A 25,340-nucleotide genomic window follows, 5' to 3' on the forward strand; every position below is an offset into this window, starting at 1 on the left:
AAGAGACCTTGACCTCATTTAGCACAGAGCTGCATTCCTTTCACCTGTCCTGCATGATGTGAAGAGTGACACACACAGTTAAGCTCCACATAACAAAAGCAGAAAGATAATTTTATTAGTTCTGTAAGAATCAATAAATAAAATGTGTCTATAAAGTTTTGACATAAATTTTTGGCTTACTTCTAAGGATTCAAACCAACAATAAGAGTAGCTATCAAGAGTTATGGCCCTTGACCCGCATGTCACATCCAAAGTATAGAGGCAGCACACCAACCACTGAACTTAACGATAAATTTTCAGTCAAGAAAATCATTCACCAAGGTGACAAACTATTACAAAATTACTCACGGCTTGCCTAGAAGTATTTAAAAAAAAATAAATAAATAACAGTGAGGTAATGTAGTGTGGCGACTAGCCTATGGATGAGCCTCCCATGACTCCCTCTGTGAAGGGGGTACCTCCTTGGCCGACGAGTTAAAGGAATGGCTCTCCTGTCTCGTTGGTCGCGGGTTCGATCCCTAGCGTCGGCAAAACCTTTCCTTGTCTGGATTAATTTCTCGTGTGTTTCGTTACACGCAGTGGTCGTGTGGGAGTGTAGTAAAGATTAAATTTTGGCATTTCAATAACATGGGATCAAGATAGACAATGAATGCCTTAACAACCTTAGATTTGCAGATGACACAGTCTTAATGAGTCGGAGGGAAACTAGAGATTGATTGAGGAGCCTAACCAGAGTCTGAAAGTCTTTTCCTGTAAAAAAAGCTGACTGGATGACATCAAGGAGTTTGCTCTATTGGTGATTAATATTTCTACATCATGTTCTTGTTAAGGAAGGTAATCATATTCACATGTTTGTCCTTCAGGCAGCTGCGTCTTTGGGACACTAATTCTCCGGCCTCAGAAAAAAGCCTTTCTGCAGGCACCGATGAGGCCGGGGAGCAAAGGAACATTTTTGCCTGTTCCTGAAGCTTTGGGAAAAGTACACCATGTTTTTTCCACCACTCTAACGGATCCTCTTCCCTAGGAATTGGCGCCTCTTCCATGTATCTTCTCATTTCAATAGAAGGTCCTGTGGATGGGTCTGTTGAGGAGATGTGTGCAATTTCTTCAATCTTGGCATCAAATTTAGCCCAGATTGAGCTTTTCTTTGTTTGTATTGTAACAGTCTGACAAGAACCTGGGAACTCTATCTTCACTGACATGCTTGGTGCTTGAACTTCTGTTTTTGCTGAATCTGTGCCTTGCATCTGGCTAACTAAATGCTTTTCAATTTGCTCCACATTTGTAGGATCTGCAAAAGGCACGTTTTTGAATCTAGGATCCAATAAGCTTGCTGCTCCCATGAAAATACTTCCTTCCAGGTTGTGAAATCTTCTAGTCATTTGTTGAAGGAGTTCTACGCCAAGAGGAAATGTTGTGTACAACTTATGATCATTTTTGTCTGCACTGGAATGCATATAATCTTGTAGTCCCTTCACTATAGGAAGTACTTTTGATAATGGGGTGAATTCTTCTGCCACCATCTCTTTGGTAGCCTCCTCAAAGGGCTCGAGAACAGTCAGAGTGTTGATAACCAGCTCCAGTTCCTCAGTATTCAGACACAAGTCATTTCTTCCCATCAGACAGAGAGCCATGGCAATGAGATGGTTCTGTTCCACAAACTGTTGCATCATGTAGTAGGAAGAGTTCCACCTTGCTTCAACGCTCTGGATAAGTTTCTTGACAGGTAGGTTATTATCTTCTTGAAGCTCACTCAGTTTATTTGATGCCTCTACACTGTGATGAAAGTAGGAGACGATTAGTTGGATTTTCTCAAGCAAACAATTAACTTCCTCAGTGTTTTTAACAGAATCTTTTACCACCAAATTCAATGTGTGTGCAAAACACTGAAGATGACATAGCTTCATGATGTTGCTCACAGCTAATGTTACATTGGCTACATTGTCCGTAACAACAGAGCAGACTTTATTCAAAATGTTCCAGTTGTTACAAATGGTTGTTAGTTCCTTGGCAATATCGGCTGCAGTGTGTGCTTCCTGCATCATTAATGTCTCCAGTACCACCGACTTTAACTTCCACTCCGGCGAAATAAAGTGAGCTGTTATGGTGATGAAATGTTTTGTATTTGCAGAGGTCCAAGTCTCTGTGGCCAGAGAGATAGCTTGTGTGTCCTCCAGTTCTTTCTTTATTCTTTCAACTTCCTGCCTGTAAATATTTGGAAAGTAGCTTCTAGATAGTTCTCGCTTACTTGGGAGTTCATAACATGGATCCAATGCTTTAACCAGGCATTTGAACCCTTCGTCATCCACCACTGAAAATGGTTGCATATCTTGAATGATCATTAGTGCGAGCTTCTGGTCCAACTCTCTCTTCTTACAAGGATCTGCTTTGCTAGTTTTCTTCTTGGTCATGTCCGGCACAGGTGTGGGTTGTGGCGTGGTTTCTTTCCTATTCAATTTCCTTGCTGGTTCCGGCCTGTGTCCTTTTTCCTCTCGAAGTTGTGCATACTCGGCTGGATGTTTGGAGCTGATGTGTTTCATCAGGGACGAAGTGCTGCTACAGAATTTGAGGGTGTCTTTACAGAGGAGGCAAACAACCGTTCTCGGGTCAGTTTTCTTCATGAAGGTCCACACCGGGCTCCTCCGTGCTCTCTTGGATGCCATCTCGGCGATCTGAAAGAAAAATGCAAAAGATGCTAAAAATCGTGACTAACTCGGAAGATGGAACTTTTTTTTTTTTTTTTTTTTTACAGCTAAGGAGACAGTTCAAGGGCGTAAAGAAAAATATTAAAAAAAAGCCTAAGTGTCAAGCTAAGCCAGTAATGATGAGAGAGAGAGAGAGAGAGAGAGAGAGAGAGAGAGAGAGAGAGAGAGAGAGAGAGAGAGAGAGAGAGAGAGAGAGAGAGAGAGAGACTGACTTTCTTGATAAAATTTTGATCATTAAGGATAGAGTCTCACTCCATTGAACCACACTATAATGTATAAGCTCTCTACCTCTCATATGGAAAAGGCAGTTCCTCTTTACATAACTTTAAAATTCAACCTTTTTCTAATAATATGCTGACAACAATAACAAAAAAAATTCTATTTTTTACATATATTTAAAAAAAAAAGGGGTACACTTTTTTGTCAATAAAAATAAAATATTTGAAATTCTTAATCTAATATTTCAGACATAGGATATGTTAGAGAATAGGCTGAATAAGAAGTGCTAGGTAAATTGTGCATTTTGGAAGAGAAATAAATTTGTGATTAATTTTTAAAACGCTCAAAAGTAGATTCCTGAGAAATTAGCGTTGAAAAGAACATTACATATTACCCCATAATTATCTTATAAAGTATTAGACCTGTCTGGATGAAACTTGGTAGGTGTCATCTTTGTCATGTGGTCATCTAACCGTGAGAAAATGGTTGTTGTAGTTGAACTATCTTAAAAAATATATGAAAATGATAGATATGTTTCTGGCCTTTAGCAGTAATATTTTACCTTACCCTGGGGACCATTGGAACATAGGTTTCATGTGGGAGTTTTGGTTTGCCAGAGGTAGGCCTCTTCCCCACACTCCACCTAAGTTCCTTGCCAGTATTTAGAAGCTTCCTGTAGCATAGTGAGCTACAGAAGCTTTATATATCTGCTCCTATGGTCTGTGGCTATAAGCTTGCCATTGCTGTCTTTCGAGTCTCTATAATAATTTTCAAGGGTAAAAAATTTATCTAAAACATAGCTCTGGATGTTATAGTAAACCCTCCTTGTCATGAGCTTGGTGGTGATGGTGGTTGCTCTCCTGGGGTACCCATAATATCCCCACCTGTTTGAAAAAAATTAGTAACAAGTTGACATTATTTTCAGAAAATTTGCAACCTCTGACTGTCTTTGGAGAGGAGGAGAACACTTTTTAGTGCCATACTTTGCACTTTACATGCAACAAAGTGTGATTGTCAGCTTTGGTCTGGATAATCAATTAAGCTGGGCAAGATACACTGAGAGCCTCAATCATCTCCTGGACTACACATTTATCAATAATGCAATTTTCTGTACTTACAACAGATAAATTGTATATGCAACCCATGCCTCCATAAAGCATCTCTGGCTACCAGCATTGTGGAAAAACTTGATGAATTCAAGCAAGAATTATCTAAAGAAATATCTGTGGTTAAAAATGAGGTTGAATCAAGGGCTGAGAAAGTGCATGAGGAACTGGAATCAGTTGTTGACACAATTCAATTTGTGCTGAGCGTGCTGAATCCAGTTGGGCCGAGGTGGCAAAGAGTGGCAGGAAAGTGAAGAAGAATCTGCTGGTTGTGAAAGCTTCTACCCAGGAAAAGAAGGCAACAGATATGAAGGATGAAGTCTCCCAGGCATTGAATGGCATTCAAATAACTGCTTTAAGATTTACAAATGGAGGTAAAATTGTCATGAACTTTGATATATAATGAGAACACAAGGGATGAGGCTGCTAAAAAAATTGGAGTCTGTTGAGCAAATTAGTACCAAGAGTGTTGGAAAGATGAACCCAAAGATCACGATATGCAATGTGCATGAAGAGGAGACAAAGGAAAAAATAAAGGAGACCATCTTAGACATCAAGGAGTTCTTACACACAATTGTGGGTGTTGAGAACAAGATTAAGCTGATTTTTAGTAAGCCTGCAGCTGGTGGTACAATGCACTAAATTTTGAGGTGCAATCTAACTGTGCGAGAGCTGGTTCACAAGAATCACGACACGTTAACATTATGATGGGGAATATATACTACACTATACATATGGATAGCGTGACGGCGCTGTGTCCAGGACGACGCGGGTTCGCGCCCCGCCCGGTGACAAGCTGGGATTTTTAAGTCACCGCCGAGTGGCCTAAAACTACCCACATGCTGTCCAGAAGACCACCTATCAACGCGGACTTTAGATTCTTGGATTAAAGATGAACTCCGGGGGACAGCATGAGCCAATGCAAGATGGCGCCACTATAAACACTTGCCTGCGCCATGACGGGCTGGGGCCGACCATCAGGCCCCCTCAAGAAAGCCTACTGGCGCCATAGGTGAATACGTAAAAAAAAAAAAAAAATACAGTGAGAGGCAGATACCATGCAATTATATGTTATCATTGTCAGAGATGCAGCCATCTTAAGGCCAACTGTACTACTAAGAGCAATGGAGAAGCTCTAAAATGTTTCAAATGCGCTGACGATCATAATCAAAGGAGTGCGCCATGGCTGAGAAGAAATGCATAAACTGTGTGAGGTACAAGAAGCCTGAAATCAACCACTCAGCGAATGACCAGCGTTGTGTAGTTCTCCAGACTGAAATTGAGAGAATTCGTGACATAACCGATCATGGCTATTAATTATTGTTTGTACTCAAAGATAAATTGTGTGTGATAAATGTTCAGTGAGTTGGAAATAATCATTGGATGTTCAATTGTGATACTATAATGAAAATATCAGACAAAAACTGAACCAATGGATATTTGCGATACTATTCATGAAAGCAATTAATCTCACTCACAACGATGTTTGAGAATAAGTGCATCGAGGATTATTATTGAGGACCAGCAGGGGCGTTTCTTGGGTTCAAAAACATTCGGGGCTATAAGAGAAAAACATCAGGGGCTGAAGTTTACAGTGAGAGAGAAAAAAAAGAAGTGTGTGTGTGTGTGGGACCTGTTTGCCTTCAGCACCATGCACCTAAGATAAACACACACAGCTACACTCCCAGATTGCACAGTAAACTACAAACTGCTCAGACTACTGGTATATGGCTTCAAAATGTAATCTTTAGTATGAACTACATCAATAACAGGACGGGAGGGACGGGGCACGGGGATGAAAAAAAGCTTGAGTCAAAACATTCGGAAGCTCAAGGGTAACGACGCAGCAGTGGAGCGGCGGGGCCTGAAACCTCATCAACGGTAAACAGTAAAATTTAATATAGTTAGTTGTATATAAGGGTGGGAAAGAATCTGTTCTTTCAGAAATCAGAATCGAAGGAATCGATTTTCAGCGTGAGTGGATTGAGATTCCCTGGATTCCCAGACTCGAGAACCGATTTTCTATGCTGCGTATCTGAATTGAAGGAATCGGTTCTATATTCGGTTCTCGCCCACCCCCAACACATGGTGGCTGGCGTGCTCGGTCAACCTGGCAGTCTGGCTGTCTTCTCTGGCCCCTCTCCCCTGTGCTAACCTCTCAGATCTCTTCCTGAGTGCTTCAGACTTACGTGGCATACAGGGAGGAAATATAAAAACCGACTCTCCACGGGCCACGAGCGGCCACCAAAACAATAACAAACTCTTCTTCTTCCGAGACCGAAAATCTACGTTTTCTCGTCTCCAGCTTGACAGAGCATGCTCTTATGAAAAGGTGGACTAAATCAAATTAAAAGAAATAAAAAAGATGGACGAAAAATCAACAAATACCCATGATATTTCAATCTCTTGCTTTTTTCATAATAGTTAATGAATGTTTGTTGTATAACACACAGAATTACTCTGCTCAAGGTGAGCATCTCATGGCATTATTTTTGAGAAAATAAATTTTCATGTTGTTTTCGCGATTCATCGTTAAAGGCCTAAGAAAAAGCTATCCTCATGAAAAGATGTTTACAATCCACTTTAAAAAGCCCGCGCGCACATGAGTTTGACCTTTAACTTTCTTAGGCCTTTAACAAATCGTGAAAAAAACATGAAAATTTGTTTTCTCAAAAATAATGCAATGAGATGCTCACCTTCAGCAGAGTAATTCTGCGTGTTATACAACAAACATTCATGAACTATTATGAAACACTTTAGCCAAAAAAAAAAAAAAACAATACTATGAGTATAGTGTTGCACAGAGTCGGGTACACACTCTGGGCCGGGCGAGAGACAACGATTCCGATTCTCTGCTTCCGCAGGCAATAAAATTCCGTAGGTAAGCAAATAATGTTTATGGTTAAAGAGGACAGCGTAACTAAAAGAAGCCGCTCCCTTGCACCACGGAGCTGCTAACGATATCATCATTTTATCTCCGCGGTGTTCACCGAGCAGAGCAGCGCGAGGCAGGCGCGCACCACAGCAGGTCGGCCAGGACATTACGGCCAGCAGCGCGGCGCTGTGGTGACGGCCTGCCTCGATCTCACTTTACGGTATCGTCAGTTGGTGGTGCGTGAAATCGCATCATGAACATAAGTTTCCAAACTTGGAACCGATTCTGAGGTTTGTTCCTTGACACCCAGGAGTCGATTAATTATCATCCAGCCCTGGTGCAGACATTGACCACACTGGCACTGCGGCACCGGCACTCCAACACTCACCTCCTGGCATGAAGGAAAGGACGGGCAGTGCCAACCACAGCAGCGACGCGTCCCTGTACCATCGCTGCCTCGCCGTAGCGTCAAGAGAATCGATTATCGAACTGGAAGCCGCAGTAATCGATCCCTTAAGCCCATGGCCGTAGTGGGCGAAGGTGGCGCGGCATCCACTTCGCGCGGCTCAGAAGAGAATGGTTCAAGAAGTGGTGTGCGGCGCTCCAAAAGTTGCGATAAATGCGTGTTTATGTCAGCATCACGAAAATGAAAACAGCCAACAACACTGAACACTTGCGGGAACAACGAGAACACAATTAATACTCCGGGAGCCTTGCGGTCCCGTTATAAGTGGTCCACTACAGCCCTGTCAAACCACGAGTTGGTTAGCATGGGCTTGAAATGCATGCGGTGCGGATTAAAATTATAAACTCTCATGATGAGTGATACTATTGCTGGAGTATGATGAAAGGCTACTTAGCACACACTGAGATTACATAACACCATTGATGGACATAGCTAATTTACTACATTACTTATAAATGTTCTGCGATAATACATAAGAAAACAGCATGTGTACTTTAGGCCTTCTTCCAGCTAGTTTCAGAACATGGACAGTGTAATAAGCAGAAAATTTAGCCAGCATTATTTCTCAAGCAAGATCTCAATGTAAAAGATTAACAAAACACATCCATATATATTAATTACTTTATCCCCTTCATTTCATCTTTTAGCATAACCTACTTGAACTAATCTAATTTAACCTACTCTGATTTAACCTAATTTACAGTTCCATCTTCCAACATCTTTGCTCATCTTCTAGCACTTGTACACTAATGCAAATCCTGCTTTTGACACTAATGTAATGAAGGGAACCAAAATGACATACAAGATATACCTGTGGACGATTTGTATTTTCTTGGGTATATTCCTACTTGAACTTGGACTTGGAAGACAAATTGTATTATTTTAAGCGAGGTAAACGAATTGTCTGCTTGTCCGTGCACCGAAAAGGGGCGGGGCTAGAGGCGGCCTGTGTGTGGATGGGGGTGTTTTTCATCCGGCCAGGCCTGTCGCGGCGGCCGGTTGGGAAGCAGTAGGCCCTTGAAAATTCCATCCGGTGCCGCCTGCGTGTGTGGGCGCGTGTGGAGCGACCCGCCGCTTCCTCGAAAGACAGGTCCGTAATTTTGGCAGATTATTTGGAAGGCCTAGAGGACATCATAGGTTCATGAGTTGGGGGAGGGTGGCGAATGAAGCGAGCATGCGCAAGTGGGGGATTTTTTTTTTTTTTAATAAGCACTTAAGGGTAATTTTGAAGCTAATATAGAAAACATTGGGGGAGCAACATCCCCCCCCCAAAAAAAATACGGCCCTGGCAGAGATCTCACTGTTAGTCGTGTTGACAATATCGCAGCAACAATGATGTCTGACGTTTGGCTGGATAAAAAAAATTTGCTGCGAGTTCATAGATATTTACAAAGGATTTTCATGCTGTATAACGCACAGGAAGCAATCTCCAAGAAGCGTCGTAGTCAGGCAGCGGATCCATGTCGTCAGCACGGTGGGCCGACGAGTCTGACGTGTACAATATATTTTCAAGAGGCGGCCTGTGTGTGTGTGTGTGTGTGTGTGTGTGTGTCCGGCTTACCCGTGTCATGTGTTTTAATATATTTTCGCTCGTCATTCTAATTGATACTGCGGTTGACAGCCATACGCACGCACATACATACATACATACCAATTATTTTTTTATATATTTACTTATCTATTTTTTAACTCACCGTCGATGCATCACAACACATTCTATAGGAGGTGGACTAAAGGCATTACACTTGACCTACCTTCCCATGGCTCACTGCTATCTGGTTATGGCGTCACATGGCGATAAAGAGATGCACTATCCTTCTCCTGTGTGCCCAGAGATCACTTAGCACGTCCAGTGAGTCCTTTAGAGAATGATGAAGCGATCTTTCGACACACCTTTTGACGCTTCTCTATGGCGCCAGTCTATTTATGGCGTCACAAATAGAAAAAGATATACACTGTGTCTTCTTATATGTACCCAGATGACACTAAGCACGTCCAATGAGTCCTTTAGAGAATGATGAAGCAATCTTTCGAGACACACCTGTTGACACTCCTCCATGGCGCCTCACATGGTCCTTTGTTTCACCCTTTTCATCGGGGTCACATATCGATGGAGCCCTTATTTCATCTTTAAATGATAATCCCAGAGACTTACGAACGCCTTTCAGATGTATAAATAAGCCTATGATTCCAGCTTCTTTTCTTACAGCTATTAAAATTACTCGGCGTTACTGATTTTCGCTTCTTTTTATAATTCAATCAGTCAAACCATTTTTTTCTTACATCCAAGCCATGTTGTAGAAGGAGGGAGAAGGAAGGAAGAGAGGAAGGAGAAGCCGATGGATAGATGGGAGGGAGAAGGAAAGAAAGGAGAAGAAAGAGAGGAAGGCCAAGGAGAATATATGGATGGATGGGAGGGAGAAGGAAGGAAGGAAGAAGAGATGAAAACCAAGAAGACGAATATAGGGAAGAGAGAAGGAAGGAAGGGAGAAATAATAGAAATCCCAAGAAGATAGATGAATGGTATAAAAAGAAGATGGGATGAGAGAAGACTTGACAGCAAAGGGATTAGAGGAGAGGAACATGCATGGTAGGGATAAATGAATAAAGCTTAGTAGGAACAGCTGAAGAAGAACAAGAAGGAACGAACGAGAATAAGAACAAGAAGAATGAGATCAAGAACAAGTGGATAATGAAGAAAGAACAAGAACAAGAAGGAACAAGAAGAACAAGAACAAGATGAAGCTGAAAAAGAAGAGGAAGGAAAAGAAGAAAGGAGGGTATATGACAAGACATCACTAGGGACCATGAGGTGGGCAGGGTAATGAGATATCACTCTTAAAATTCACTTGTATATTTCTTTAAATATAGAAGCAACAAATTTGATTGCTTGACTATACTAAAGAGTCAGCCTACAGCGTACTCACATTGCAGGATGTTCTCGCCACTGACTCCCCGAATGCCAATTGTTTCTCTTTTATAGTTTCAGAAGATTTTATTAAAGGAAATATATATGTATGTAAATATATATATATATATATATATATATAAAAGGTAACATGAGATCAAAGACTAGTGCAGGTAACAGTGCTGATATAACATTAGTACAGGAATACCATTTAGAGATGCAGGTAACAAAAATGTGTGATAATAATAATAATAATAATAATAATAATAATAATAATAATAATAATAATAATAAATAATAATAATAATAAATTTTACCACAGTGTAGGAAATAACAATAATAACAATGATAATAATAATAATAATAATAATAATAATAATAATAATAATAATAATAATAATAATAATAATAATAGTAATATCGCGAGGATGATCAGCAGTGGCGTGAGGTTCGGGAGCAGCGACAAACTGGTCCGCCGATTTATTAAGAATTTGATGGTTCTGAGACAATTAGAAACACCCACCAGGAAATTTTCATGGCTATCAAAACATCTGCATCGGGCAACGCTACAACTTGAGTGAGGAAAGAATAAATATCAAGGCTTCTGTGTGTCGGATGAAGGAGAAATGCAAGTGTCGGAAATGTCTGATAAATCTTTGCTATATAAAACCGTGGAAGTATAAGGCGTTGGGTCTGTAGGTCTGCTGAGTACTCTGTAAGCTGCCTCCACTGTGTCCTGCGGCCAGACACACAGCTGCACATTCACACTGTCACAACATACACCAGCTCTAGTACCGAAAACTGTACAAACAAAAGATTCATTTGTAAAAGTGTATTTACAAAACTTTACTCAATAATAAACTTTTTTCCCACATATTTATTTCTAGGAAATCTTTATTCTTAATAAATGTATAAATGGTACACTTATATGGCAGCACAAGACCTTGGTTTAACTTGTGCCTCTGAGATACAAATCATCTGTATAAACCTTAACAATAAAAGTGATGTGTTTTACAAGACATAGAAGATTTCTCTTAGCACGTTGAGGATCAGTGCGTCGAAAACTGTTAGTAGGATCTTTCTAGGAACTGTTTCCTTGTTACTGTTTGTAATACTAGGAGTAAATCTGTCCATGCAATACTGCTCCTGAACGAGGGTCACCGGCCCTGCAGTGGCCCTGGCGAGTGCCCCCTCAGGCGGCGCGGCCTGCCATGGGCACGTCACTGCCTCCCGGGGCTGTGGCGGCCGGGCGGCGGGGAGCGCCTCGCCCTGCCTCCACACGCACGACACCACGCGCGGGACACTCACGGACACACTTTGCAGGCTTCTTGTGCTGGGTCAATCTTGAACACTATAAAACTAGAACTCTTTGCTTAAGTAGATATACTTTTCTGCGACTAGTTATTTTCATTAGATGGTGAAAAAGAGCAGAGAAAATATACCGCAAACAGTTGTGCAACGCGTTCATTGCACGTCATTAAGTATTTGTGTTCCGGGTCGAGGGAATTTTCATTCCGCCATCGGCCCTAAGAATCTATAAGGAAAACCTTTGGTAATGTATCTAGGGAAGTCTTAGAAAAAGATAAATTTATACAAAAAATTAAAATGTCACAGGAAACTGGTACACACTCCCATCACAGTTAAGTTGGTTGCACAACCACCAGAAAAAAAATCTTTAGCAAAATAAATGCTCTGGCTAGATTGTCACTTCATAAATATCACGCACCTTGCAACATTGGTAACTTTCATGGACTGACCACAGTGGGCACAAGCCAAAGGAAGGTTGGCTGACAGTTACGGCGATGACAGGGGAGGCCGCACGGCCCCGCCGGGGGGGCCGCGGCAGGCGCAGGACGGCATGTGGTCCACTATGAGACGCCTCGCAGGCAACGACTGGCTCCAGTGGCGGCGCTGGTTTATTGCTATCTGTTGATGGTGGAGTTCAGCAGGAAAGGAACATACAGCATCTTGGTCTCCAGCAGGATGGCGGCTGCTGCCTGGATCTGGAAGGAGGAGGACAGTGAATAACTGTTGGACTAAGAGTACCTGCGATAATAAGGAGGGTGGCTGCCTGAAGAAGTCATATGAAACTGTGCTTACTGTCTTTACTTCAATAAAGGGGCATATTTACTGAGTCTGTGTTTGAATTCATAATTCAGGAAGGCTGAGGTACTGTTGTGGCAGAGGCAGACCTTATTAATTAAACCTTCCCCAGACTTACAAGGGAAAAAAAAAGATTGTATATTAAACTCATATTTTCCCTTGATGCCTTTCCATGGTCTCTATAATAACAATGGTAATCATTCTCCCAGAGTAGATCAATTATGCATGTGCTTTGTGTAGTGGTGTTCCCCAGTGGTCAACTTACATCTGGGAGTCTGACTAGCAGGTCCTGGTATCTGGAGGGCTGGGAGGGGTAGTGGGTCTCACAGAAGGAGCGCAGGCAGCCCATGTACCGCTCCTGGATCACCTCCAGCTCTTTGTGGCTGCTCCGGGCTGTGGGGGGAGCCGTCATTATAAGTCTGTCTTCCAGTTTGGGAAGTAATATGTCTGGACAGTTCACAGCACCAGTTACTCAAGACTTCACTGGGGAAAATGAATTAATCTTTGCTGTTTGTTGCTTGTTATTTAGCTACCTAGAAGTGTACTAAAGTGTTCTAACTGAGCACAGGAACTTTCATGTTGTTCAGATTATGCAAATGTTCCTTTTAAGTTGCACAGTAGTATTCAATTACAACATTTTTGAAGAACTATTGATACAGAATTACATGTTCAACTTTAGCCTCACAATCATGTAAAGAAAAAAAAGACAACTTACAAAAATATGAGCAAATCAGTTCACTTGCAAAAATCTAACTTATTCTAAAAAAAAACCCTAACAAATCAAACTACACAAAAAATCAATCAATCAATCAAATAAATAAATAAATAAACCCATAAAACTTACACTGGTTCAACATGGCGATGACCTTGAGGCAGACGTACTCCTCAATCTGTATCTTGATCTTGCGCAGCGCCAGCGTGACGTGGGTGATCTTCTCCACCATGACGCCCACCTCCTGGCGCAGCTGGTCCATGGTGATCGGGCGGCCCATCATGGAGTTGAGGCACGTTTGTAGGGTGCACAGATTGTTGGACACCTGGGGAAGAGAGGGATTGGCTCGTTAAGATTTTGAGGTTAGGTTAGATCAGGTCAGGATAGATTAGGTTAGGTTAGGTAAGGCACAAGTTGTTTGACACCCAGAGAGAGAGAGAGAGTGATTGGCTCGTTAAGACTTTGAGGTTAGGTTAGATCAGGTTAGGATAGATTAGGTTAGGTTGGGTAAGGCACAAGTTGTTCGACACCCAGAGAGAGAGAGAGAGTGATTGGCTCGTTAAGACTTTGAGGTTAGGTTAGATCAGGTCAGGATAGATTAGGTTAGGTTGGGTAAGGTAAGTCAAGTTATATTCATTTTTTAGGATTCACTAGGCATGTTTGTAGGGTGAACAAGTTGTTTGACACCTACAATAGTGACTGGCTTGTTAAGTTTAGGTCAAATAATTGTTAAAATGTAAAGGTAAAGTTGTGTGAATATGCTACAGATGTGCATGGCAGTGGTTCTCATCTCTGGTTAGGTTAAATCCCGTTAGCCTTGATCAGGTTAGGTCAGGTAAGGTAAGGTTAGTTATTGTTTGACCCCTAAAATGTAGAGTGATTGGTTTGTTAAAGAATTTGAGGTTAGGTTCAGTCAGGTTAAGTTAGATTAGGTTTGGTCAGGTTAAAATTCCATTATGTTTTAAGTGCACAGAGTCTGCTTTTACACTTGGATGATAAAATGAAAGGCTGTTTATAGGTTTAGATTCCTCATCAAACATAAACCCTTCAACAGATCAGAAAGAAATAAAGAAAGAGAAAGAGAAAAAGAATGTATACCGTACTCATAAAAAAACAAGATAAAACCACACCTATTTTTCCCTCTATATTACCTTTCCTCATCAAAGATAAACCCTTCAACAGATCAGAAATAAATAAAGAAAGAAAAAGAGAAAAATAATGTATATCGTCCACATAAAAAAAAGGTACATAAAACCACATATATTTCTACCTCTTGATGGAATTCCGCCTCGGTGCCATCGGAGGACCTGGAGCCCAATTTTTGTAGTCCGTAGATGGCCTGGTAGGCGGAGGTGGTGAGGACCAGGAGCTCGTGCCACTTGTGTGTGAGGAGCCGCGTGTGAACCTCGACGGGAAGCTCTTGGTAGAAGGGAAGGCGCTTGGTCCACTGCACGAGCTTGATGGATATGGAGTCCCCGAGTTGGCAGAGCTTGGTGGATAAGTCACTTTTGTGGTCGAGAAGGTCGTCGAGGTTCTGCGAGAGGAAGACGAGAGAGACATAGTTGTTAGTTAAGGTATTTTCTGTTCGTATTGATTCATTTTTTATTGTTCTTTTCCGTTTCGTCACTATCCTCTTCTGTTCGTTTTCCCTTCTTCTTCCTTCTCTCATTTTCCCTTCCTTTCTCTTTCCTCTCACTCCTCTTCCTCATTTCTCTCCTTCTCTCCTTTATTTTCCTTCCCTCATTTTTCCCTCCTTTACCTTTCCTTTCTATTTCCTCTCACTCCTCTTCCTCATTTCTCTCCTTCTCTCCTTTATCTTCCTTCCCTCATTTTCCTTTCCTTTCTCTTTCCTCTTATATCTCTTCCTTCTCTTCCTCATTTCTCTCCTTGATCTTCCTTCCCTCACTTTCCTTTCCGTTTCCTCTTATATCTCTTCCTTCTCTTCCTCATTTCTCTCCTCCTTTATTTTCCTTCCCTCATTTTCCCTTCCTTTCTATTTCCTCTCACTCCTCTTCCTCATTTCTCTCCTTCTCTCCTTTATCTTCCTTCCCTCACTTTCCCTTCCTTTCCCTTTATATCTCCTCCTTCTCCTCCTCCTCTTATAACCTTCTGTATAGAGCCAAATCTACCTCACATTTAACAAAGCTCAAGTCTAAGTCAACGGAACACATCCTCTGAGAGTCCATTCCCAAAGTCACATAAATATACACGAACCTTTAACGTTGCGATGTCCTCAAAGTCATCACAGTCTATCAACATTCTTATCATGGCTTGTGCAACTGGGTAAGGCATGACTCGCTCTCTGGTGGAGGACACAGTATTGTCCAGCCGCTGCCGGAAGTGAGCCACCTGAAGGAGGGGAGAAGGTTACTGAAGGGGGTGGATAGGTAGGTGAGCTTTAAAAATATAGATACAAAAGAAAGGCAACTGACATAGCTTTCCAAAATAGAACACGTAACTTAGCTTTCCAAAATAGAACTCGTAACTTAGCTTTCCAAAATAGAACACGTAACTTAGCTTTCCAAAATAGAACACGTAACTTAGCTTTCCAAAATAGAACACGTAACTTAGCTTTCCAAAATAGAACACATAACTTAGCTTTCCAAAATAGAACACGTAATTTAGCTTACCACAATAGACAAACAAGACAACTAACATGACTTCCTTTGGACATAAGTAAATAAAATACCTCACAAAGCTTTAAAAAATAGAAACAAAAGAAAGACAACTGACATAGCTCTCCAAAATAGAACACGTAACATGGCTTTCCAAAATGGCCTGCCCGCGATACTCACCTCCGAGGGATTGGTGAGCGCTGCCTTGAGGATGTGTCCCGTGTTGAGGGGGGAGGGCATGGGGGGCGAGGTGATGGTGGGGGGCGAGGTGAGGGGGCTGGGAATGGGCAGGGACAGGGAGGCACTGCTGAGGGAGGTTGTTCCGGCCATCATCAGCGGGTCCAGACTCATTTTCTTGTCTGGTGATGTGTTCCCTCCTTGCTTAATCTGCCCGTTCTTCTTATTTTTCTTTTTGTACTTTACCTTAGAGGGAGGGAGAGAGAAAAATGAAAGGTGTGATTAATCGTGGTATATAATAGATTTTTGAATAGAATAACAGCGAAAAATAACATATCTACTCTACTGGATTACTAGTTAACATAAAAATAGCATTCGCAAAACATATATTAGCCTAAGAAAGAGAGTAGACACTAATATATAAAATCACGAAGCTATCAACATATAGGTCAGTCAAATGGAGGTTAGGAGTCAAATCAGAGTTTAGACATGACCAAAGTGACGTCGAATAATCAGATAAGCCGTGTGTCGAGCGCCTTATACCCCTTAAAACATATAATAAAAGGATAAGAAGCAAAATGAGATATGCGGTAAATGCTATAAATATTGAGTGACTGACTAAGTGTGTGTCGAGGCTTGTGTGAGGTAACGATAGCGTATTTTAATTCATTTCAGCGATAAAAAAATAATAAAAAAGGAGAAATAGCGAAATGAGATGTACGTTAGAGGCTATAAACATCGAACTGACTGACTAGAAGAAAAGTTAGTGTGTGTCGAAGCTTTAGCGATGTAACGAAAGCCTGTATTAAGTTATTTCAGCGGTAGAGAAATAATAAATAGAAGGGAAAAAGAGCAAAATGAGATATGCGGTAAATACTATAAATATCGAACTGACTGACTAAGTGTGTGTCGGGGCTTTGATGATATATCGAAAGCCTATTATAAGTTATTTCAGCGGTAGATAAATAATAAATAGAAGGGAAAAAGAGCAAAATGAGATATGCTGTAAATACTTTAAATATCGAAATGATTATAAAAAGAAAGTTGAGTGTGTGTCGAGGCTTAAGTGGCATAGTCTTAATAGCCACGTAACAGTTAATAAATACTAATACCACGATTAATAATATCTGTCGTATGTGAAAAAAAGGAATAAATAAAAGTACAAAGAAGTCATTGGTGCCAGAACAAAACGAAACCTTTGAATTTGACGTCTACAAAATATTTTAACTTGATTGATTGATAGTTATTTTTGAGGTCCTAAATTCATGCCCCTATTCTTAAACGTATCGGGTTCCAATTACGACTATATTTCCCAAGGCCACAGAGAAGGTTGACCGGATTTTCATGGGTGACTTTCCCGCTCAGGTTAAAAATACGGGTTTTCAGGCAATACAAGTCAGTCGGTGGTCCGCTTAGACTTCTTGAGATTCGTGTTAAGTCTACGGAAGTCATCAAGATTATTTCACTGTCTCGGTTCATGAAGTAACATAGATCCACAAGAAAGTGCAGTGCTGCCATAGATTTTAAGAGCCATAGAAGCCGTAGAATAGAAGAGCGTGCCCATCTTCATTCACAGGCGCCATGTTGTTGCCAAATGAGCCGCGGGAGATTTGAAATGGTGCTGATACGATAGATTTTTTTTTTGTGCTTTAGGTATAATCAGGATTTCGATCTATCGTTTTTTTGTTTTGCTTTTTAACTTGGGTGAGAGTGATCCCAGCGAAAACAAGGATTAAAGAGGAGAAAACAAAAAACAAAAGCGATATCAAGGCTGGAAACTTTTGAGTGGACTGAAATTTCGTGTGTCTTTTTCTCAACAATCAGCCTCAATTTGAATTTCGCGCGCGTCTTCTGGTAACAATATGGCGGCTTTGATGTAGGTGGTCGAACTCTTCTATTCTGCGACTCCGTGTAAACCCTCCCCCTCCCTCCCTCCAAACGTTTCAAAGCATATCACGAAGGAAACAACACATAAACATTATCAAAAGTAAATAAGAAAACAAATGACGAGCGCAAATGCCCTTTCCAGTAGAGTTAGAAGAGAGAGAGAGAGAGAGAGAGAGAGAGAGAGAGAGAGAGAGAGAGAGAGAGAGAGAGAGAGAGAGAGAGAGACATTATAATAACAATACCACATAGTCATCCTGTTACACCTTCTGCAGTTATGATTCCAAGACACGTGAAAGAATACGATGAAAGAACAATTATACCAGCCAACTCTTGCATCAGGGAATGGGACAGAATCAAAATCTACTAAATTAATGGACACAGAAGCTCGAGCGAGTAACCACAACACAGGCAACAGAAAAAAAGGAGAAAAAGTGGAGGGACATTGAAGTGAAAATAAGAAAATGTGAAAGAAAATTATATGAAAGGTTTGCTTAAGAAAAAAAAAAAGTGCTGAATTCTAACTGTTGACTTTGGATATTCTAATTTATATATATATTTTTTTCTTTAAACTCATGCACGACGGTTCCTGTAAAGTGTGTGTGTGTGTGTGTGTGTGTGTGTGTGTGTGTGTGTGTGTGTGTGTGTGTGTGTGTGTGTGTGTGTGTGTGTGTGTGTGTGTGTGTTTCATTGAAGTCTTTCCGAAGGTATTGACAGAAAGGAGTTTATGTGTCCAAGTTTCCTATGTCTATATGTCTCTCAACTTCTTCTTAAGTATTGGAATATATAGCTTATGTATTTGTGGAGTTTCTGAGGTCAAGTAGTGAGTGAGGAGCTTATTTGTCCAAGTTTCCTATGTCTATATGTCTTTCTACTTCTTCTTATGTATTGGAATATATTGCTTATGTATTTGTGGAGTTTCTAAGGTCATGTAGTGAGTGAGGAACCCATGCACGAGTGACAACGAGTACAAACCAACACAGACAGAAAGGGTTGGTAAGCGTGAGAAACAGAACAAAAGAGCAGCGGAAAGAACAGCCTCAACATCATCATCAGCGGCAGCGAGGACAGGAGACGAGGAAGCTTGTGCTATAGCTACGGTTACCTTACCTCGAGGCTCCTCAGCGCTAGGCTTAGTGTGTTAACAAGAGGGAAACCTTCACCAGCACACACTCTTTCGGCGCTCTCCACACCCACAAGATACCGAGGACTAGAGCAAGGCCACGCCACACACATGATACTGTCTGCTTCGTACGAATGTCAAGTTTGAGGGTAGAGTTATACACATGGAATTGGTATTTGGTTTCTTTTTTTCTATTTGGGTGAGAGTGAGCCCAGCGAAAACAAGGATTGAAGAGGAAAACCAAAACAAAAAGATATCAAGAATGGAAGCTTTTAAGACAAATTTCGTATGTGTTCATTTTCTTAACTATATGACTTTTTTTCTTTGTTTTCTTGTCACTAAATCACTGAGGCAAGAGTGCTAAGTGAAGGTCGAGGTGCTGAGAATGCCAGGGACAGCTTTGATCTTGATTATTCAATGCATCTTGTGGTCTTCATTGGGGGAGACGAGGCAGAGAGGAGGAGGAGGAGGAGGAGGAGGTGGTGAGCGTTAACTGACAGGCTAGGCATGACGGGGTAACTTCAAGAAAACCTCACAGAACCTGGCAAGAACTGAGGTCAGGTCATTCAGCGTCCAGTACTCTCCGTTCACGCTAACCTCACGAATAAGCCCCGCCCACATCACCCAACCACCCGCCAATAAGATTTCGACTCTCCCCCGGCATCCACCAATCACATGCAGCCTAAGACGGAAAAGGGGCGTGGCTTAATATGAACTAGTCAATGAAAGACGAGACTGAGAGAGGGGGCGTGGCTTTCTCTTAAACTAGCCAGTCAGAGACGCGACAGAGAGATGGGCGGGGCTTCTTCGCGACCCTAGCGTAAACGGAGTACATTTCCGAGGACGCGACGCACCTCAAGAGACAAAACAATGCGGGAAAACAACGACATCTGAACCGACAGGAAACTCAGACTCTGGATCCATATTCTTAAACGCATCGGGCTGCCACGGGGAAGGTTAACGGGTTTTCATGGGTAGTGTTTTTCCCGTTCCAGAAGACGTGTAAAACTATCAAGCTCACAAAAACTCTCCATGAAAATCCCAGAGAACTTCCACGAGAGGCTTTTCAACCGGGCGAACTAAGCCAGAAGTCGTGTAAAACTATCAAGCTCACAAAAACTCTCCATGAAAATCCCAGGGAACTTCCACGAGAGGCTTTTCAACCAGGCGAACTAAGCCAGAAGTCGCGTAAAACTATTAAGATCACAAAAACACTCCATGAAAATCCCAGGGAACCTCCACGAGAGGCTTTTCAACCGGGCGAACTAAGCCAGAAGTCGCGTAAAACTATTAAGATCACAAAAACACTCCATGAAAATCCCAGGGAACTTCCACAAGAGGCTTTTCAACCGGGCGAACTGAGGTGCCGATACGCTGAAGAATATGGGTGTTAAAGTTCTGAATCGGATCAAACATCACTTCCCCGGTCCAAGCGCTGCCTCTGAGGTGCGCCGCGGCCTCGGTGACACACGCTCGGGCCGGGAACACAGCGAGGGGATGCAGCGGGGACGTCCATGCGTGTCCTTACCTTGTAGAGGTTGTAGACGGCTCCGGAGTTGCGGCCGCCGGGCATACGGTCTTCCCGCACGGCTGAGGGGTGGAAAAAGAAGACACGGGTAAGAATGGGGATTATAAATGGCGTAAAGGGATTAGGGTAAGAGTAAATGATAAAACACTAATTAGAAAGGGGTGAAATGACGATAAATGATGGGGATAACAGGGAAAGACAAAACAGTGATCAGAAGGGGATTTCAAAGGGCGTAAAATGTTGAAGCAAAAAGAAAAAGACAAACTGAAATAACGGCTGAAGGGAAGGGAAGAGAAAACACGGATTAAAAGGGAATTCAGTGACGGTAAATGCTGAGGATAAGAGGGAAAGAAAAATGCCTATGACTGTCAAGGGGATTCAATGCCAATAAATGTTTAGAGTAATACGTAAACACTAATTAGAAAGGGATTAGAGAAAGAAAAATGACGAGGGGAAAGAGAACGAGAAAACAAAGATTACAAGGGAATGAAATAACTATAAATACTGAGGATAAAAGAAAAAAGACGAAGCGTTGTTTAAAAATGGGACTATATAACGAAAAATGATGACGTTATAAGGAAAAGAGAAAACACAGAGATGAAACATTGACAAGAAGGGATTGTGACGTTAAAGAGTGAGAATTATATAACGAAAAATGATGAAGAAAACACAGAGATGAAACATTGACAAGAAGGGATTGTGACGTTAAAGAGTGAGAATTATATAACGAAAAATGATGAAGTTATAAGGAAAAGAGAAAACACAGAGATGAAACATTGACAAGAAGGGATTGTGACGATAAAGAGTGAGGATTATATAACGAAAAATGATGAAGTTAAAAAGGAAAAGAGAAAACACAGAGATGAAACACTGATAAGAAGGGATTGTGACGATAAAGAGTGAGAATTAGAGGGGGTTAGATAGCGATAAAATACTAATAGGAAAAGGATGAAAAGGGAAAGAAGGAACGGAAATAAATACGCGTGAGCTCACCTGCTAGCACCATGCCCTGCCGCAGACACTTCTGGAAGCGGCAGTATTGACACCTGTTGCGCTGCGCCTTCGTGATCTCGCAGTCGCCGTCCGCCACGCAGGTGTACACGCGCTTGTTCTGCACCGTCCGCTTGAAGAAACCCTTGCACCTGGAACGCACGGAAAAACATCTTAGTTGAAGGAGTTACACCTGGACACGCACTCACGCACAAACGTGGTATTAGCTGTCTAGCGACTTGTTTCGCGATCTACGTAAGGGACTAGAGGTGAGTATTGTCTCGTGTAAATTGAGGATCAAAAGTCTTTTGGGTTCTTTTATTTTGCCTTTCCCAGGACTCTTTCGCTTTTGAATAGATGAAAGCTGAGTAACACTATAACTATTAACCAGTAAGTCAATCCCTCTCTCTCTCTCTCTCTCTCTCTCTCTCTCTCTCTCACCCCTCGCACGTGATGATGCCGTAGTGCAGGCCCGTGGCGCGGTCCTCGCAGATCATGCAGATCATGGGCTGGTCCTCGTCGTCCTCCTCGATGGTGGCGGGCTGGCTGGGCGTGGGCGCGGGGCTCTCCACGCACGTGCTGCGCGCGCCCCACATGCCCACCGTGGTCAGGTTGAGCGCCGCCTGCGAGTCAGGCTGCGTGTGGGGGAGCTGCGAGCGGTCCCCGGCCCACAGCCGCTCCATGTTGAGGGGCGTGGAGGGGTGCCGCTGGCTGTCGCCGCCGCTGGGGGAGTGCATGTAGGAGGCGCTGTGCAGCAGCTGCAGGTCCCCGGGGGAGCTGTGCGGCGAGCCCAGGTTACGCACCACCTGGTACCCCGGCGAGGAGGGGGCGCCCGCGTAGGGTGAGCGGGGCACCGGGGTGTGGGTGTGGGGGGAGCGGGAGGTCTGAGTGATTGGGGAGCGCGCGGCGGGGGAGAGGGACAGCGTGCTGGTGGGGGACAGCTGCGAGGGCGAGCCGCGCTTGTCCTGGCCCAGCGTGAGGAGGCCGTCCACGGACGCCCGCACCGACGCGTCGCTGGTGTCGGCGCCGTAGCCGCAGGGCGTGGCGGGGCGCGTCAGCACCTCGCGCGGCGCCTGGGACACGGGCGTCTGCAGCTCGTTGGGGGTTGACCAGAACATTGTCTTGACGCCGCCCGCCTCGCCCATGATGACCGTGGGCGTGCGGAGGCGCGGGGAGTAGCCCGCCCGGCTGGAGTCCGCCGGCGTGGGCACGGGCGCCATGATGGACTGCGAGGGCTGCACCAGGCCGCCGCTGACGAACTCCGGCCGCACGCCGTTGATGCGGCTGGCGGCGCTGTGCCAGTAGGGCTGCGCGGCGCTTATGGGCGGCGCGGCGCGCAGGCCCGCGGAGGTGACCACGCCGGGGGTGAGACCAGCCATAGTGGCGGCCAGCGAGGGGGGGATGGCGCCCAGACTGGTGATGGGCGGCCCGAGGGACACCATGGGCGGCGGCAGCGACGCACCCATGCCTGCAGACGCCGACGTGACCTCCGAGGCGTGATCGCTGGTGTCGGGCGGAGGCGGCGTGGTGGACATGCGCTCCGGGAGGTCGGTGTCCACGTACTGCGGCATGGGCGAGAGGCCCGAGGCCGCGTGCGAGGGCAGCGTGGTGGCCGACGAGGACACGGGCTGCACGCCGCCGCCGTCGAACACGTGGGCATCGTGGGTGTCGTCGCCATGGCCGAAGCCGGACTCCTGGCAGCTCTTGACCTCCACGAACTCATCGCCGGCACTGTCGGGGGACGACCTGCGGGGACACAGCCGTTAGGACCTTCGTTGTACGCTCCACAACGCATGAGGCTAAACTGACTAACAGGGAAGCTAACACAAGACAAACTCGAGACTAAAGGAAGTAAAAAGAAGGAAATAAAAGATGTATATGACAGGCTGTTGAAAGAAGCTCAAAAGACTGTGTTTGTGGGTTTGTGTAAAAGATTCGCCGTCTACAGCAGGCGAGATGGCGCGTTCCTTTATACTGTTTGTCTTTCTAAGGGGCGACTGACATGCCACTGAGCTAAACACTACGACTAGCAGGATGCACCTCGTCTGAACGCAGAGGAACGCCCGTTTTCCTTCCTCCTGCTACGCTACACAAACCAGGGACAAGACGAGGACCCAAGGCTACAGACATGCACTACGCTAAACACACTCTAGATTCCTAAGTCTCTCCTTTCTGATGAACACCCATTTTCCTTCCTTCCAAAGACCTGGGGCCGGATTCATCAAGCCACTACAAGACCGGTCGTTGGTATAAGTCTTTAAGTAAATCTGTCCTCTACGAATGATCCTTTTGTTTAGGCCGCTCCGATAACAGTGAATGAAGTACTGGCCCCCTCGACACTTCTTTCACTGCCATTGGAGTCGCCTTAAGATCAAGAGCGTTCCTAGATGATGGAGTTACCAGAAGACTTACCAACAACAGGTCTCGTAAGTGGTTTGATGAATCCGGCCTCTGCAACTCTACACTAAGCTAGGGGACAAGGACGAGACCTGAGACATGCCACTAAACTAAGGACACTAAATACTTGAGTCCCTCCTTTCTGAACGCTGAATAACTCTAATTTTCTTTCCTACCCAGCGCCAAAGACACTGCTCCTACCTAAGACCCGCTACTCTACATAACCTGAGGGGACAAGGGGTATGAGCCAAGCCGCACCTCTCGGGGTTGGGCGGGCGCGGGTGGGGCGAACCGCGCGGTGACTCCGAGGGCGGCTGGGGCTGGACCGGGCTGCACGAGGACGCTTCACCCCCCGAGGAGCCGGAGTCTGGCGAGCATGAGGACGACTCTGCCAGGCTCTCCCCGTCACTGCTGCACCTGGGAACACGCACGCTCAACAGTCACTGGCCCTCAGCAACACCAGGCAGAGGAAGACCCTCGGCTCACCAAAGGGCGGAAACTAACTCTCTAATGCCATGATAAGGGAAGAAATGACCCCTCAGCCTGTCAGGAGACGAGCATTGACCCTGTATACTGCAATAATAAAGGAAGAAATAACCCCTCAGCCTGTCAGGAGACGAGTACTGATCCTGTATACTGCTATAATAAGGAAAATAAAGACCTCTAGCCTATCCAAGGGCGCAAATTGACCCTGTGCACTAATATAATGAAACCAGTAATGAACTTCAGACTTTCCAAAAAGCGAATACCGGCCCTGGGCACTGCTATAAGGAGAGAGAGGCTGATATTATAAGATACTTTCGCTTCTCACATCAGCTATTTCTAAAGGTCAAAGAGGGGGTCAGTCAGAATCTAATGAGTGTTTCTTCAGGTTCACGGTGCAGAAGAAGGGTCGAACTACCACCAGGGTCATAAAAATACTCCTGGAAATGCCCACAACTCCTACGAAAGCCTTATCAAATAGGTGTTCTTGGCCTACGAAATGTCTTGTAATACGACCCAGAGTGTGACGGTAGGTACAACAGGAGGCAGGTATTGACTCTCAGCTTACCAAAGGACGAAGACTGACCTGACTACTGACGGACTACTCACTATGTGCTGGTACAGTGAGGTAAGTAATGTCCCCTCAGCCTACCAATGAACAAATACTAACCCTGTGTACTTTATAATGACACTGAGAGGCAAAGAGCAACCTGCGCTGAGAACTTAGTGTGACGATTTCATTTCACCATTCATTCTACTTCAGTTCTAAGCCTCCACATACCTTGAAAAAACACAAGGCAAGGCGTTCACATGAGAAGGGAAGGAAAAGTTCGGTAAGCGAGACGCAGTAAATTAAAACTGGCTGGACATCTCCGTAGACTTTCTTGCCCCGCTTCCACAGTCGCTGGTCCTGTATGCTTCTCAAAACAGCCTAAAGGGGAGTCTTATGGAGGGGGTCTTAACTAGGCTTACTATCCTAGCTGCACTGTTCTCCTTCCGTCTATAATCCACCATGGTCTGATCACGGTCTAAGCTCGCGATACTCAACC

General features: G+C 43.9%; 2 protein-coding genes and 1 long non-coding RNA gene across 11 annotated transcripts in view; all 3 read right to left on the reverse strand.

The window, feature by feature from the left end:
* Positions 1–591: 591 nt before the first annotated feature.
* LOC127002941 (E3 SUMO-protein ligase ZBED1-like) lies at positions 592–9,429 on the reverse strand. 4 transcript variants are annotated; one of them, XM_050869246.1, is made up of 2 exons: positions 9,126–9,429; positions 592–2,672 (listed from the first exon to the last, which is right to left on the reverse strand). In XM_050869246.1, the coding sequence occupies exon 2, from the start codon at positions 2,661–2,663 to the stop codon at positions 810–812; it is 1,854 nt and encodes a 617-aa protein (XP_050725203.1). In that variant the 5' UTR covers positions 2,664–2,672; positions 9,126–9,429; the 3' UTR covers positions 592–809. The 4 variants fall into 4 exon arrangements, with proteins under 4 accessions (XP_050725203.1, XP_050725205.1, XP_050725201.1 ...); XM_050869248.1 differs by lacking the exon at positions 9,126–9,429 and adding an exon at positions 7,294–7,459; XM_050869244.1 differs by lacking the exon at positions 9,126–9,429 and adding an exon at positions 6,220–6,345.
* A 780-nt stretch (positions 9,430–10,209) lies between these two features.
* Positions 10,210–25,340, reverse strand: part of LOC127002945 (hormone receptor 4-like) — a 50,160-nt gene continuing 35,029 nt past the window's right edge. For 2 of the 6 annotated variants that reach the window (XM_050869252.1, XM_050869254.1), the window contains exons 3-12: positions 24,067–24,219; positions 21,853–23,157; positions 21,415–21,563; positions 20,422–20,483; positions 15,890–16,132; positions 15,309–15,443; positions 14,365–14,628; positions 13,227–13,419; positions 12,648–12,775; positions 10,210–12,282 (exon numbers count right to left, since the gene is read on the reverse strand). In XM_050869252.1, coding sequence (XP_050725209.1) covers positions 12,202–12,282; positions 12,648–12,775; positions 13,227–13,419; positions 14,365–14,628; positions 15,309–15,443; positions 15,890–16,132; positions 20,422–20,483; positions 21,415–21,563; positions 21,853–23,157; positions 24,067–24,219 — 2,713 coding nt within the window. In that variant the 3' untranslated portion in view covers positions 10,210–12,201. Of the gene's footprint in view, positions 12,283–12,647; positions 12,776–13,226; positions 13,420–14,364; positions 14,629–15,308; positions 15,444–15,889; positions 16,133–20,421; positions 20,484–21,414; positions 21,564–21,852; positions 23,158–24,066; positions 24,226–25,340 lie in introns of all 6 variants that reach the window. The other 4 variants (XM_050869251.1, XM_050869253.1, XM_050869255.1 and 1 more) reach the window with 2 other exon arrangements.
* On the reverse strand, positions 18,368–20,415 carry LOC127002947 (uncharacterized). Its single transcript, XR_007756766.1, has 2 exons — positions 20,223–20,415; positions 18,368–20,129 (listed from the first exon to the last, which is right to left on the reverse strand). It is a non-coding gene; the product is annotated as an uncharacterized LOC127002947 (long non-coding RNA).

Source organism: Eriocheir sinensis, chromosome 24 (assembly GCF_024679095.1).
Source record: "Eriocheir sinensis breed Jianghai 21 chromosome 24, ASM2467909v1, whole genome shotgun sequence".
In the NCBI taxonomy this organism is placed as follows: domain Eukaryota; kingdom Metazoa; phylum Arthropoda; class Malacostraca; order Decapoda; family Varunidae; genus Eriocheir; species Eriocheir sinensis.